Source organism: Tachypleus tridentatus, chromosome 9 (assembly GCF_004210375.1).
Source record: "Tachypleus tridentatus isolate NWPU-2018 chromosome 9, ASM421037v1, whole genome shotgun sequence".
In the NCBI taxonomy this organism is placed as follows: domain Eukaryota; kingdom Metazoa; phylum Arthropoda; class Merostomata; order Xiphosura; family Limulidae; genus Tachypleus; species Tachypleus tridentatus.
In genome coordinates this window covers 7,684,028-7,698,860 of record NC_134833.1, presented here as the reverse complement: position 1 = coordinate 7,698,860, position 14,833 = coordinate 7,684,028, and the positions used below count along the sequence as shown (strand labels likewise).

Genomic DNA, 14,833 nt, shown 5'->3' with positions numbered 1-14,833 from the left:
TATTGACAGCTTATACTTTCTATTAATAATCACCCAGACTGTTTGATATATACCTTTGATACGTAACAGTAAGTCAGCATACCAAACACCCAATGGATGCATGGATGGATAAGCTCGTTTGGTCCAAGATGTTGGTACTTGATCTAAAAAGAGTCCATTACCCAGGTCTTCCATGTCTGTAGTGATAGTCAATTCACCCTATTAAAAAAAGAAGAAAAGCCTATATTAGGAAAGAGTAAAAAAACAGAGTAATAAACAACATGATAAAGAAATGTAATTTTACCTACAATCTTCTGGCTATCATTATCTCACATGTTCACCTGACTGCTTTAATAGCACTAACTTAGAAGCTGTGAATTTCAACAGAAGAAAATGGTGAAATATTTAATGTGTCTATTCAACAGACAAAAGATAATGAATTAATATAGCTTTACTTTCAGTCCTAAGTCAAGTTCTTTCAAGGATCTACGGATTTCTTTCGTTAAAATATTCATTCGTTCACATTCCTGCAGAGCAACAACAGTGTATGGAGTTCGATCTTCTGCCTTGCTGTAAAGTTCAGCCATGTTAAACTCATCTGGAAGTTTCTCCAAAATGTCATCAAGAATCTGTTTTATCTGTAAGATAACAGACATTAGAATAGTACACTTAGTTCTGAAATGTCATCAAGAATCTGTTTTATCTGTAAGATAACAGACATTAGAATAGTACACTTAGTTCTAAAATGTCATCAAGAATCTGTTTTATCTGTAAGATAACAGACATTAGAATAGTACACTTAGTTCTAAAATGTCATCAAGAATCTGTTTTATCTTTAAGATAACAGACATTAGAATAGTACACTTAGTTCTAAAATGTCATCAAGAATCTGTTTTATCTGTAAGATAAAAGACATTAGAATAGTACACTTAGTTCTAAAATGTCATCAAGAATCTGTTTTATCTTTAAGATAACAGACATTAGAATAGTACACTTAGTTCTAAAATGTCATCAAGAATCTGTCTTATCTGTAAGATAACAGACATTAGAATAGTACACTTAGTTCTAAAATGTCATCAAGAATCTGTTTTATCTTTAAGATAACAGACATTAGAATAGTACACTTAGTTCTAAAATTTCATCAAGAATCTGTTTTATCTGTAAGATAACAGACATTAGAATAGTACACTTAGTTCTAAAATGTCATCAAGAATCTGTTTTATCTGTAAGATAACAGACATTAGAATAGTACACTTAGTTTTCCTAACAAAACAATGAGAGGAATTTTTATATTGACTAAACTGGGATGGATTATCCAGATCATTGTCTCTGGAACACAATTCTCACACTCATGGTTTGAATATGAAAATAAGAAATGATACCAATTAACATTATGTTAACTTTAATGGTTGGTGCTGTACAACATATCTTTTATTTAGAAAGTGCATCGGTAAACAACATTTCTAAATGGTGTAGTGCCAACTGAGGATGAGAACATACTGAAGAAAATAGTGCACAAAGAGGGCGTGTGACACCTCTGATGGTGAAGGGATAAAGTTTTGAACTGATTTCATTACAAAACAGTGCAGGTCATCTTGTTATGTGTAAGAATGATAGCTTGTTCAAAGACTTTTCACTAGTACTAGTACTAGCTATTTGTTCTGTGAACGGTTAGAGTGATTTTAATCAAAATATAAAAACTTAAAAAGTGATAAAACAGATACAGATAAAGTGATAAAACTGATAAAGATAAAAAATAATTCATAAAAACAACATAGAGAAAAACATAAAGTAACAATGCATGATTCTTGCAGAGATTTGAATACTGGTTTAATAATGAATGGCACATTAAACCATCAAATCTCAATTTCTTTGTTCTTATGATTCCCTTAATATTCTACGTTTTGAAACTTGAATATTTTGTCAACTGGTGCTCAGTAGAATTAGAATAAATATCTTTGAATGTATTGTTTAAGTCATAAAGAGAGGATATTTCTCAGTAATTAGTGTCAGATGTTACTTTCTCTTCTCTGGTCACTACAGCCGAACCAGAAGCTCCAGCGTCTCGTGGTTGTAGCTCCAACAGGGTACGGAAAAGATTTTCAGAAGTAGTTGTTAGAAACCCGATTTCAGCATTTGGATGCAGCCCATAGAGATAAGGGGTTTCAGCAGGAAGATTCTCATCTATGTAACGATGGTATCCCATGTAGTTAAGATTTGGTGGGGCTGGAAAACCTGGTGCCAAGAAAAGTTCTCCATCTAACTATAGAAGATAGAATATCAATAGAACAGTATGAAACCTCAAACCATAAGCTGAACCACCTGATAATGTTAACCTACAATAGAACAGATGAAAAAATAGTCAACAAATTAATCATGAAGTCCTAAAGAAATTAACTTCCAGTAATTTCCACAATTTAAATACAAACAGAACAAAAATAATGTTAAAAATGTCAAAGTGCTTGTTAATGGGTAACTAGATTACAGAGCCAATAAAACTCTAAATTATAATTTTAATTAAATATATTAATGTTGAAACTCTAACTGAAAATCGAATTCCTAACACATTCTTTAAAAACCAACTTTTTCCATGATGTAGAATAATTAGAAGGTAAATAAAATATTTATCTAAACCACAATTAAGACTTTATAAATAAACTTCAACTTCGTGAAGGACATACTGTGTTTAGACATAGCAACTTCATTATTCAAAAACTTGGTTCTGCTGAACTGTTGACAAGTTATTCTTACATTATGAGAACTTGTAGTGTCTCAATTAAACCTAATGGTTCAACAACCAATTAAAAACATTATCAAACCTCTCTGTTATCAAGTTATAATAATTAATGTTATAAACATTTGCCAAGAGAAACTTGAAGTTCTAAATGGATTATTTCTTTGTTACGATCTAAAAAATTCATTGCAGAATAAAAGTAGTAATTATACATTCAGTCCAACAATAACCTATGTACCAACTGACAAAAAAACTGTTAGTTTAAATTATATATATGGAATGACACAATAAACATTATTAAGAAAGAGATACGCCCTACATTTTGTAAGTTATATAATTCCTCTAAATATGTTTGTCACATGTTTCTTTCACATCTGAACTCAACAATGTCAATTGTTCTGTTTCTGTTTATAATTTGTTTATAGTAACTAATACGATCCTGTAATGATACTTATGAGGTATAGAATATAATACTTTGCATAAAGTTAAGAATTACATGAATATTGTATTCAATTAACTTTTGTCTTTATTAACACAACCTGATTTATTTTGTACAGAATGTAATATTTAAGTACATGTTCTGCCTCAATTAAATTATTAAACTAAAAAAAGCCATAGGGTTGAGAGAGAAAATTCTTTATTTTTAAAACAGTTACTTACATTAAATTTTCTTTGCACTTTCTCTGAAATGTCTTATATTTTAACATATTAGTTGTGTTCGTAATAACACTTATTTATTTCAGAGAAGGTGGTATATTAAGACAAAGACTTACTTCCTTAAACAGTCATACAAAGTGTTTATACCTGATCAGGATGTAAATATTCTTCTAAGTAAGTCTTGCAGAGTCGACGGTCCCAGTCATCCGTTACGTGACCACCATACATTATCTCACCAAACAGGTAACGCAGATCTTCCCAGGGTACCTTGGAGTTAGCTTCAAGGTAATTATATAGGACGTTTACACTAAAATGGGAAATCAAAAATGAAATTGCATTAAAAAAAGGCTAGTCCAACACTAAAAACACAAACCCTAAAAGTTCAATAAAGGTACATCACGTAATTTAATTTATAATGAAACTAACTCATCAGTGATTCTCAAAATATGTTTTGGAAAATCTACATAAACACTGTTACTGTGATTTATAAGTCAACAGTATCCAGTGACTCAAGATTGTAACCTTGGTTTTCAAATGTTGATACGTTACTCTTTGTGGAAGTATCACTCAATGTCTTATGTATATTCAGACTGATATCACACAAATCAATACTTGGAATTTAAAGAAATACAGTATCCATATACAGATCTTTATATATAACTAAAGAAATACAGTATCCATATACAGATCTTTATATATAACTAAAGAAATACAGTATCCATATACAGATCTTTATATATAACTAAAGAAATACAGTATCCATATACAGATCTTTATATATAACTAAAGAAATACAGTATCCATATACAGATCTTTATATATAACTAAAGAAATACAGTATTCATATACAGATCTTTATATATAACTAAAGAAATACAGTATCCATATACAGATCTTTATATATAACTAAAGAAATACAGTATCCATATACAGATCTTTATATATAACTAAAGAAATACAGTATTCATATACAGATCTTTATATATAACTAAAGAAATACAGTATCCATATACAGATCTTTATATATAACTAAAGAAATACAGTATTCATATACAGATCTTTATATATAACTAAAGAAATACAGTATCCATATACAGATCTTTATATATAACTAAAGAAATACAGTATCCATATACAGATCTTTATATATAACTAATACAAAGATTCTCTCACAAATATATTTCTACACATAAATACTGGTCCTGGTATACAATTGGTGATCAAGTCTCACCTTATAGTAAGATCACCAACGTTAAACGGATAAGAGCGATTCCAACCCTGAGGTCCAAACTTACGACGTTCTGCCACTACAGCATGAAAATAACAGAGTGAAAACAAAGTGGTTTTGAACTCCACTTCTTTTGTACACATTTCTAGAGTATCCTGGATAAGAGGAAGAATAAGTTATCTGTGAGATTAATAGAAACATAATCATTTGTAAGATTAGGAGAAAGATTAGCATTTGTAAGGTTAAGAGAAACATAATCATTTGTAAGGTTAAGAAAAACATAATCATTTGTAAGGTTAAGAAAAACATAATCATTTGTAAGGCTAAGTGAAACATTGGTATTTGTAAGATTAAGAGAAACATAATCATTTGTAAGGTTAGGAGAAAGATTAGCATTTGTAAGGTTAAGAGAAACATAATCATTTGTAAGGTTATAAAAACATAATCATTTGTAAGGTTAAGAAAAACATAATCATTTGTAAGGTTAGGAGAAATATAATCATTTGTAAGGTTAAGAGAAACAATCATTTGTAAGGTTAGGAGAAAGATTAGCATTTGTAAGGTTAAGAGAAACATAATCATTTGTAAGGTTAAGAAAAACATAATCATTTGTAAGGTTAAGAAAAACATAATCATTTGTAAGGCTAAGTGAAACATTGGTATTTGTAAGATTAAGAGAAACATAATCATTTGTAAGGTTAGGAGAAAGATTAGCATTTGTAAGGTTAGGAGAAATATAATCATTTGTAAGGTTAGGAGAAAGATTAGCATTTGTAAGGTTAAAAGAAACATAATCATTTGTAAGGTTAAGAGAAACATAATCATTTGTAAGGTTGTAAGGTTAGGAGAAAGATTAGCATTTGTAAGGTTAAGAAAAACATAATCATTTGTAAGGTTGTAAGGTTAGGAGAAATATAATCATTTGTAAGGTTAGGAGAAAGATTAGCATTTGTAAGGTTAAGAGAAACATAATCATTTGTAAGGTTAAGAAAAACATAATCATATGTAAGGTTGTAAGGTTAGGAGAAATATAATCATTTGTAAGGTTAAGAAAAACATAATCATTTGTAAGGCTAAGTGAAACATTGGTATTTGTAAGGTGAAGAGAAACATTAGTATTTGTAAGGTGAAGAGAAACATCGGTATTTGTAAGGTTAAGAGAAACACTGGTATTTATAAAGTTAAGAGAAACATCGGTATTTATAAGGTTAAGTGAAACATCAGTATTTGTAAGGTTAAGTGAAACATTGGTATTTGTAAGGTTAAGTGAAACATCAGTATTTGTAAGATCACTACAGGAGTGAACAGTATATCACTTATATTAGTTTTTATTACTAACTGATTTGTTTTGATTACTCTTAACTTCATGAGGTACAAACACACTTACTTGACTGAAGTTATTTAGGGCTTTATGAAGATTTGCAAACATTCCAGTTGGAGGTTCATTTGTAATCTTGATAGAAGACTCGAGGATCCCCTGAGGAATAATATGAGCTTCTGGGGTACTGGCTGGTTCAGCACTCATGAAAACCCTGAAATCAGGGTGACTGTTTTCACTAAACTGCTCCAATATTTTTTCTAAAGATGGAAGCCAGTTCCTCACCAAATGAATATTCTGTAAAATAACATAAGTATGAACCCTGTTTTAGTGATGTGAGAACACTGAGTCAGTATGATCTATGTGATAAACAGTGAAGCAGGGGTATACCAAAAGTATGTGGCAACTGGGGTGAGTCCTACCAAAAGTATGTGGCACCTGGGGTGAGTCCTTCTTTTGGTACTCCTCCTATAAATATTTTTAAAATTTAAACACAGAGAAATATATATTATGTTTGCAAGTAGAGTTTTAAACAGTACAGTACTGTCATAAGTAAACTGGAAATAAGAAAAATGCAGGTCATTAAAAATTCAGTGAACAGGTAAAACTGTATTTTATTTTATACAAAAAAACCAAAGGAAATCCAGTCTCAATGCTTGGTCTATTCTTCAAAGGTAATTATAGAGAATTCACAGTCTTTGTTTTCAAACCTCAATTTCTGTAAACTGATCAATAACCCCATCAAAACTTACTTTCTCTGTATATTCATGTTCAAGTGAAAGTAAAGCCAGATTTGTCAATGATATCTTACTTTCTCTGTATATTCATGTTCAAGTGAAAGTAAAGTCAGATTTGTCAATGATAACTTACTTTCTCTGTATATTCATGTTCAAGTGAAAGTAAAGCCAGATTTGTCAATGATAACTTACTTTCTCTGTATATTCATGTTCAAGTGAAAGTAAAGCCAGATTTGTCAATGATATCTTACTTTCTCTGTATATTCGTGTTCAAGTGAAAGTAAAGCCAGATTTGTCAATGATAACTTACTTTCTCTGTATATTCATGTTCAAGTGAAAGTAAAGCCAGATTTGTCAATGATATCTTACTTTCTCTGTAAATTCATGTTCAAGTGAAAGTAAAGTCAGATTTGTCAATGATAACTTACTTTCTCTGTATATTCATGTTCAAATGAAAGTAAAGCCAGATTTGTCAATGATATCTTACTTTCTCTGTATATTCGTGTTCAAGTGAAAGTAAAGCCAGGTTTGTCAATGATAACTTACTTTCTCTGTATATTCATGTTCAAGTGAAAGTAAAGCCAGATTTGTCAATGATATCTTACTTTCTCTGTATATTCATGTTCAAGTGAAAGTAAAGTCAGATTTGTCAATGATATCTTAATTTCTCTGTATATTCATGTTCAAGTGAAAGTAAAGTCAGATTTGTCAATGATATCTTAATTTCTCTGTATATTCATGTTCAAGTGAAAGTAAAGTCAGATTTGTCAATGATATCTTAATTTCTCTGTATATTCATGTTCAAGTGAAAGTAAAGTCAGATTTGTCAATGATATCTTACTTTCTCTGTATATTCATGTTCAAGTGAAAGTAAAGTCAGATTTGTCAATGATAACTTACTTTCTCTGTATATTCATGTTCAAATGAAAGTAAAGCCAGATTTGTCAATGATATCTTACTTTCTCTGTATATTCGTGTTCAAGTGAAAGTAAAGCCAGATTTGTCAATGATAACTTACTTTCTCTGTATGTTCATGTTCAAGTGAAAGTAAAGCCAGATTTGTCAATGATATCTTACTTTCTCTGTATATTCATGTTCAAGTGAAAGTAAAGCCAGATTTGTCAATGATATCTTACTTTCTCTGTATATTCATGTTCAAGTGAAAGTAAAGTCAGATTTGTCAATGATATCTTAATTTCTCTGTATATTCATGTTCAAGTGAAAGTAAAGTCAGATTTGTCAATGATAACTTACTTTCTCTGTATATTCATGTTCAAGTGAAAGTAAAGCCAGATTTGTCAATGATATCTTACTTTCTCTGTATATTCGTGTTCAAGTGAAAGTAAAGTCAGATTTGTCAATGATAACTTACTTTCTCTGTATATTCATGTTCAAGTGAAAGTAAAGCCAGGTTTGTCAATGATATCTTACTTTCTCTGTATATTCATGTTCAAGTGAAAGTAAAGTCAGATTTGTCAATGATAACTTACTTTCTCTGTATATTCATGTTCAAGTGAAAGTAAAGTCAGATTTGTCAATGATATCTTAATTTCTCTGTATATTCATGTTCAAGTGAAAGTAAAGTCAGATTTGTCAATGATATCTTACTTTCTCTGTATATTCATGTTCAAGTGAAAGTAAAGTCAGATTTGTCAATGATAACTTACTTTCTCTGTATATTCATGTTCAAATGAAAGTAAAGCCAGATTTGTCAATGATATCTTACTTTCTCTGTATATTCGTGTTCAAGTGAAAGTAAAGCCAGATTTGTCAATGATAACTTACTTTCTCTGTATATTCATGTTCAAGTGAAAGTAAAGCCAGATTTGTCAATGATATCTTACTTTCTCTGTATATTCATGTTCAAGTGAAAGTAAAGTCAGATTTGTCAATGATATCTTAATTTCTCTGTATATTCATGTTCAAGTGAAAGTAAAGTCAGATTTGTCAATGATAACTTACTTTCTCTGTATATTCATGTTCAAGTGAAAGTAAAGCCAGATTTGTCAATGATATCTTACTTTCTCTGTATATTCGTGTTCAAGTGAAAGTAAAGTCAGATTTGTCAATGATAACTTACTTTCTCTGTATATTCATGTTCAAGTGAAAGTAAAGCCAGATTTGTCAATGATATATGACTCATGATTGAGAGAAAGAAATCTTTTATCAATTTCAATTTGGAAACACTTGTTTCATATGAAGCAATAGACATACAGATAGTAAAAAAGAATCTCAAACACAGAGATTCATGAAAATCTAATTTCACAATAAAGTCCAGAAACTGTAATGCTGTCCATTTCTTTGCCTCTTCAATAGTGATTTTGGCAGCCTCCAAATGTTTCCAAGGTCATCCAATTTCCACACTGATCTTTTCATCAGATAATTCAGCAAAAATCTTAGTCAAATTTGGAATACAAATAAGTTATTGTTCTGTATTAAACAACCAGAGTGTTTGGTTGAATAACAACAAAGGTTGGTAAAATTTGATCCATTGCCTTAGAATCTGCAAGTCCTGATGAAAGTAACGAAGACATTAAAACATAGCCCATTTAACTTCCTCTGGCAATGTGAGACCAGCATCCTTCACCATCTCTCCTGGCATCATTTCTTGGAGTTTTACTCTCTCTCTTCTCTCCATAGAAATGTCCATTTCTTTACACTTTTTTAGTTACAAAATTAAAGGCCCTCTCTACGGTTCCATTGCACTGATCTTCAAGAAACAGTTTTAAAGTATGAAGCTTCATGATGCACTTTTGAAGGCTGATTCTAAATGTTTGCAGTTATATTTGTGTGAGATTAGTTTCCTCCAGAAAGAAAGATAACAACAAAAGATAAATCACAATTCCTTGGGAGTGCATAGTACGTCACGAGTTGAGGTCAACTTTTCAAAATTTGCCTTCACTGGGTTCACAGCATCATAATGAGCACTTCATCTTATCTAGGAAAGACTTCTGACTGTCATGTCTATATTCTCCATCGGTATTTCCCATCAATGAGGTGAGACTGAAGAGAAGGAATAGACTCTCTCCAAAGTTAAAAAAAGTCACACATAAATAATAAATAGTGCACTCCACAAAGTTTCAGAGAATGATTTGCACAAGGTGTAAACAAAGCCTATGGAAACAATCATCAGTGCTATTGCATTAACACCAATTCAGTAAAGTGTGGTATAACATTAGCTATTATAATTAATATTATTCTTTATCAAGCATTAACAACATGTTAAATAAACAATGATACAATACTGGACATTGTAAAATTGCTAAAACTAAAATGATTTGACTAAGCCAATAAGTATTAATACTAACACAATATACTGTAGTTGTTGATGTAAATCTGAAACAGTGTTTACTATTTTAAGTATGTAAACACACGTCCATGTGTCACCCTCTCTGTCTTAACATCACCATGTAGTTTCATTAAAAAAATTAATGCAGTCACATCACAACCACCATCATAAGACCACCACATAGTCATCATAAAAAAACTCATTGTCACATCACCACCACCATCATAAGATCACCACATAGTCATCATAAAAAACTCAGTTACATCACACCCACCATCATAAGATCACCACATAATCATCATAAAAAACTCACTCAGTCACATCACCACCACCATCGTAAGATCACCACATAGTCATCATAAAAAACTCAGTTACATCACACCCACCATCATAAGATCACCACATAATCATCATAAAAAACTCATTGTCACATCACCACCACCATCATAAGATCACCACATAGTCATCATAAAAAACTCAGTTACATCACACCCACCATCGTAAGATCACCACATAATCATCATAAAAACTCACTCAGTCACATCACCACCACCATCGTAAGATCACCACATAATCATCATAAAAAAATCGTCACTCAGTCACATCACCACCACCATCGTAAGATCACCACATAATCATCATAAAAATTCACTCAGTCACATCACCACCACCATCGTAAGATCACCATTTAATCATCATAAAAACTCATTCGGTCACAACACCACCACCACCATCGTAAGATCACCATATAATCATCATAAAAACTCACTTAGTCACATCACCACCCCCATCGCAAGATCACCACATAATCATCATAAAAAACTCAGTCACATCACCACCACCATCGTAAGATCACCATATAATCATCATAAAAAAACTCATCACATCACCACCATCATAAAAAAACTCACTCAGTCATACCGTTTATCTTTGCTTCAGTAGTCATGATTGTAGAAAAGAAGTCAAGTCTATAGTTTAGTGCATACTGTGACTTTTTACTGACCATCAGTAAACATGAGTTTCTATGGCATCACAACGATGCATTTATACACACTTAAACATCACTATGATACTACATTGTCAAGAATTACTGGACACTGGTGTAAGTATAAACATCATCACTTTATGTTTTATCATAATTATTTAATGAAACATACCTCACGTATGTGGAGTCACCGTGTCCAGTGAACAAGACGTGAAATGTCAGTTACAGCCAGCTGGCTATGCTCAACAAACTGATGACTAAAACGTTAACACGTTTACCTTTTGATGTGATTTTTATCAAATATTTACATTTTTCTTTGTGTTCTCAATAAAAATATGAATTTATTTTATTTACATTAAGTTGTTAGAATAGTTTGAACATTTTAATGTTTTTTCTTACTTTGGCAAATTTGGTTTGAAAACTTGTTGTGGAATTTCACCTCCCTCTCACACACCCCTTAGCACACCACTTCAGAGCAGTCATTTCACACAGTGTAAACTGTATATACACCAACAATGATCCTGAAACTTTAAAACAAAGCTGACATAATCTATAGAGATATATGCTAGGAATAGATTAATTTTATAACTTAACCAAATGTGACTAGTAGAAATCCTTAAGTTTCTATATTTCACACTATGAAAGTTTCCTAACATTTCTACACACACCTGCAGAATAACCCAATGACCTTTGTCAGCTGCCACCTTTAACGCTTGTTCAGCCACCTCTTCTTGTCCTTGACCAAGTGATACATTATGGAAACTGCCAGTGTCAAAAGTAAACCCAATCTTTTTCCCATACACCTCTACATCCTTTAGGGGATCCACTCCTGGAGAAAGAATGAAGAAAACTGGAGTGGAAGGACTGGACTCCTCAAAAGACTTGGCAAATTCCATAGTGTGACCTTCAATATACTTACTGCCTAGTTTCTCTTCAACAAACTTCCTGAAAAAATATATTAATTTTAGTGGACATTTTTTTACATGATTTTGATTCCATACAAGTATGGTAACACATAAGTGTTACATACAAGTATGGTAACACATAAGTGTTAAATACAAGTATGGTAACACAAAGTTAAATTAGACAGAAAAACAACTTAATATTCATTCTTCACATTATTCAAATATGTTAGAATATAATTTAGGGAAACCTTCAAAGATAAAAAAAATCCAGAGAAGAACACCAAACGTACTTACACCCATGAGCACAAAACACAAGTTACAAAGTAACTCTATGCAACAAGTTTTATCCATATGTTAATCACAGCTATTATATAATGTCATATGGCTATCTAACTATCGATGCTTCTGTAATGACTTTATCAAAAGACAAAAGACTTCATTTGGCAAGCAACAAACATGCTTCTAAAATGATTCATTTATCTAACATACTATGAAACAAGTTCCTGAAGGATAAAATCACATCTACTTGTATCACTGATTCTAACATACTATGAAACAAGTTCCTGAAGGATAAAATCACATCTACTTGTATCATTGATTCTATCATGCTATGAAACTAGTTCCTGAAAGATAAAATCACATCTACTTGTATCATTGATTCTAACATGCTATGAAACTATTTCCTGAAAGATAAAATCACATCTACTTGTATCATTGATTCTAACATACTATGAAACAAGTTCCTGAAGGATAAAATCACATCTACTTGTATCATTGATTCTAACATACTATGAAACAAGTTCCTGAAGGATAAAATCACATCTACTTGTATCATTGATTCTATCATGCTATGAAACTAGTTCCTGAAAGATAAAATCACATCTACTTGTATCATTGATTCTAACATACTATGAAACAAGTTCCTGAAGGATAAAATCACATCTACTTGTATCATTGATTCTAACATACTATGAAACAAGTTCCTGAAGGATAAAATCACATCTACTTGTATCATTGATTCTATCATGCTATGAAACTAGTTCCTGAAAGATAAAATCACATCTACTTGTATCATTGATTCTAACATGCTATGAAACTAGTTCCTGAAAGATAAAATCACATCTACTTGTATCATTGATTCTAATGCATGAAACTAGTTCCTGAAACACATCTACTTGTATCATTGATTCTAACATGATGAAACTAGTTCCTGAAAGATAAAATCACATCTACTTGTATCATTGATTCTAAAGATAAAATCATCTACTTGTATCTATGAAACTAGTTCCTGAAAGATAAAATCACATCTACTTGTATCATTGATTCTAACATGCTATGAAACTAGTTCCTGAAAGATAAAATCACATCTACTTGTATCATTGATTCTAACATGCTATGAAACTAGTTCCTGAAAGATAAAATCACATCTACTTGTATCATTGATTCTAACATACTATGAAACTAGTTCCTGAAAGATAAAATCACATCTACTTGTATCATTGATTCTAACATGCTATGAAACTAGTTCCTGAAAGATAAAATCACATCTACTTGTATCATTGATTCTAACATGCTATGAAACTAGTTCCTGAAAGATAAAATCACATCTACTTGTATCATTGATTCTAACATGCTATGAAACTAGTTCCTGAAAGATAAAATCACATCTACTTGTATCATTGATTCTAACATGCTATGAAACTAGTTCCTGAAAGATAAAATCACATCTACTTGTATCATTGATTCTAACATGCTATGAAACTAGTTCCTGAAAGATAAAATCACATCTACTTGTATCATTGATTCTAACATGCTATGAAACTAGTTCCTGAAAGATAAAATCACATCTACTTGTATCATTGATTCTAACATGCTATGAAACTAGTTCCTGAAAGATAAAATCACATCTACTTGTATCATTGATTCTAACATGCTATGAAACTAGTTCCTGAAAGATAAAATCACATCTACTTGTATCATTGATTCTAACATGCTATGAAACTAGTTCCTGAAAGATAAAATCACATCTACTTGTATCATTGATTCTAACATGCTATGAAACTAGTTCCTGAAAGATAAAATCACATCTACTTGTATCATTGATTCTAACATGCTATGAAACTAGTTCCTGAAAGATAAAATCACATCTACTTGTATCATTGATTCTAAAGATAAAATCACATCTACTTGTATCATTCTAACATGCTATGAAACTAGTTCCTGAAAGATAAAATCACATCTACTTGTATCATTGATTCTAACATAAAATCACATCTACTTGCTATGAAACTAGTTCCTGAAAGATAAAATCACATCTACTTGTATCATTGATTCTAACATGCTATGAAACTAGTTCCTGAAAGATAAAATCACATCTACTTGTATCATTGATTCTAACATGCTATGAAACTAGTTCCTGAAAGATAAAATCACATCTACTTGTATCATTGATTCTAACATGCTATGAAACTAGTTCCTGAAAGATAAAATCACATCTACTTGTATCATTGATTCTAACATGCTATGAAACTAGTTCCTGAAAGATAAAATCACATCTACTTGTATCATTGATTCTAACATGCTATGAAACTAGTTCCTGAAAGATAAAATCACATCTACTTGTATCATTGATTCTAACATGCTATGAAACTAGTTCCTGAAAGATAAAATCACATCTACTTGTATCATTGATTCTAACATGCTATGAAACTAGTTCCTGAAAGATAAAATCACATCTACTTGTATCATTGATTCTAACATGCTATGAAACTAGTTCCTGAAAGATAAAATCACATCTACTTGTATCATTGATTCTAATCATTGATTCTATGAAACTAGTTCCTGAAAGATAAAATCACATCTACTTGTATCATTGATTCTAACATGCTATGAAACTAGTTCCTGAAAGATAAAATCACATCTACTTGTATCATTGATTCTAACATGCTATGAAACTAGTTCCTGAAAGATAAAATCACATCTACTTGTATCATTGATTCTA

General features: G+C 30.9%; 1 protein-coding gene across 1 annotated transcript in view; it reads right to left on the bottom strand.

The window, feature by feature from the left end:
* LOC143226982 (dynein beta chain, ciliary-like) overlaps positions 1-14,833 on the bottom strand; it is a 61,270-nt gene that overhangs the window by 6,174 nt on the left and 40,263 nt on the right. The window contains exons 3-9 of the mRNA XM_076458532.1: positions 11,596-11,872; positions 5,986-6,213; positions 4,602-4,753; positions 3,518-3,677; positions 2,000-2,242; positions 435-617; positions 54-198 (exon numbers count right to left, since the gene is read on the bottom strand). Of these exons, the coding sequence (XP_076314647.1) occupies positions 54-198; positions 435-617; positions 2,000-2,242; positions 3,518-3,677; positions 4,602-4,753; positions 5,986-6,213; positions 11,596-11,872 (1,388 nt within the window). The remainder of the gene's footprint in view (positions 1-53; positions 199-434; positions 618-1,999; positions 2,243-3,517; positions 3,678-4,601; positions 4,754-5,985; positions 6,214-11,595; positions 11,873-14,833) is intronic.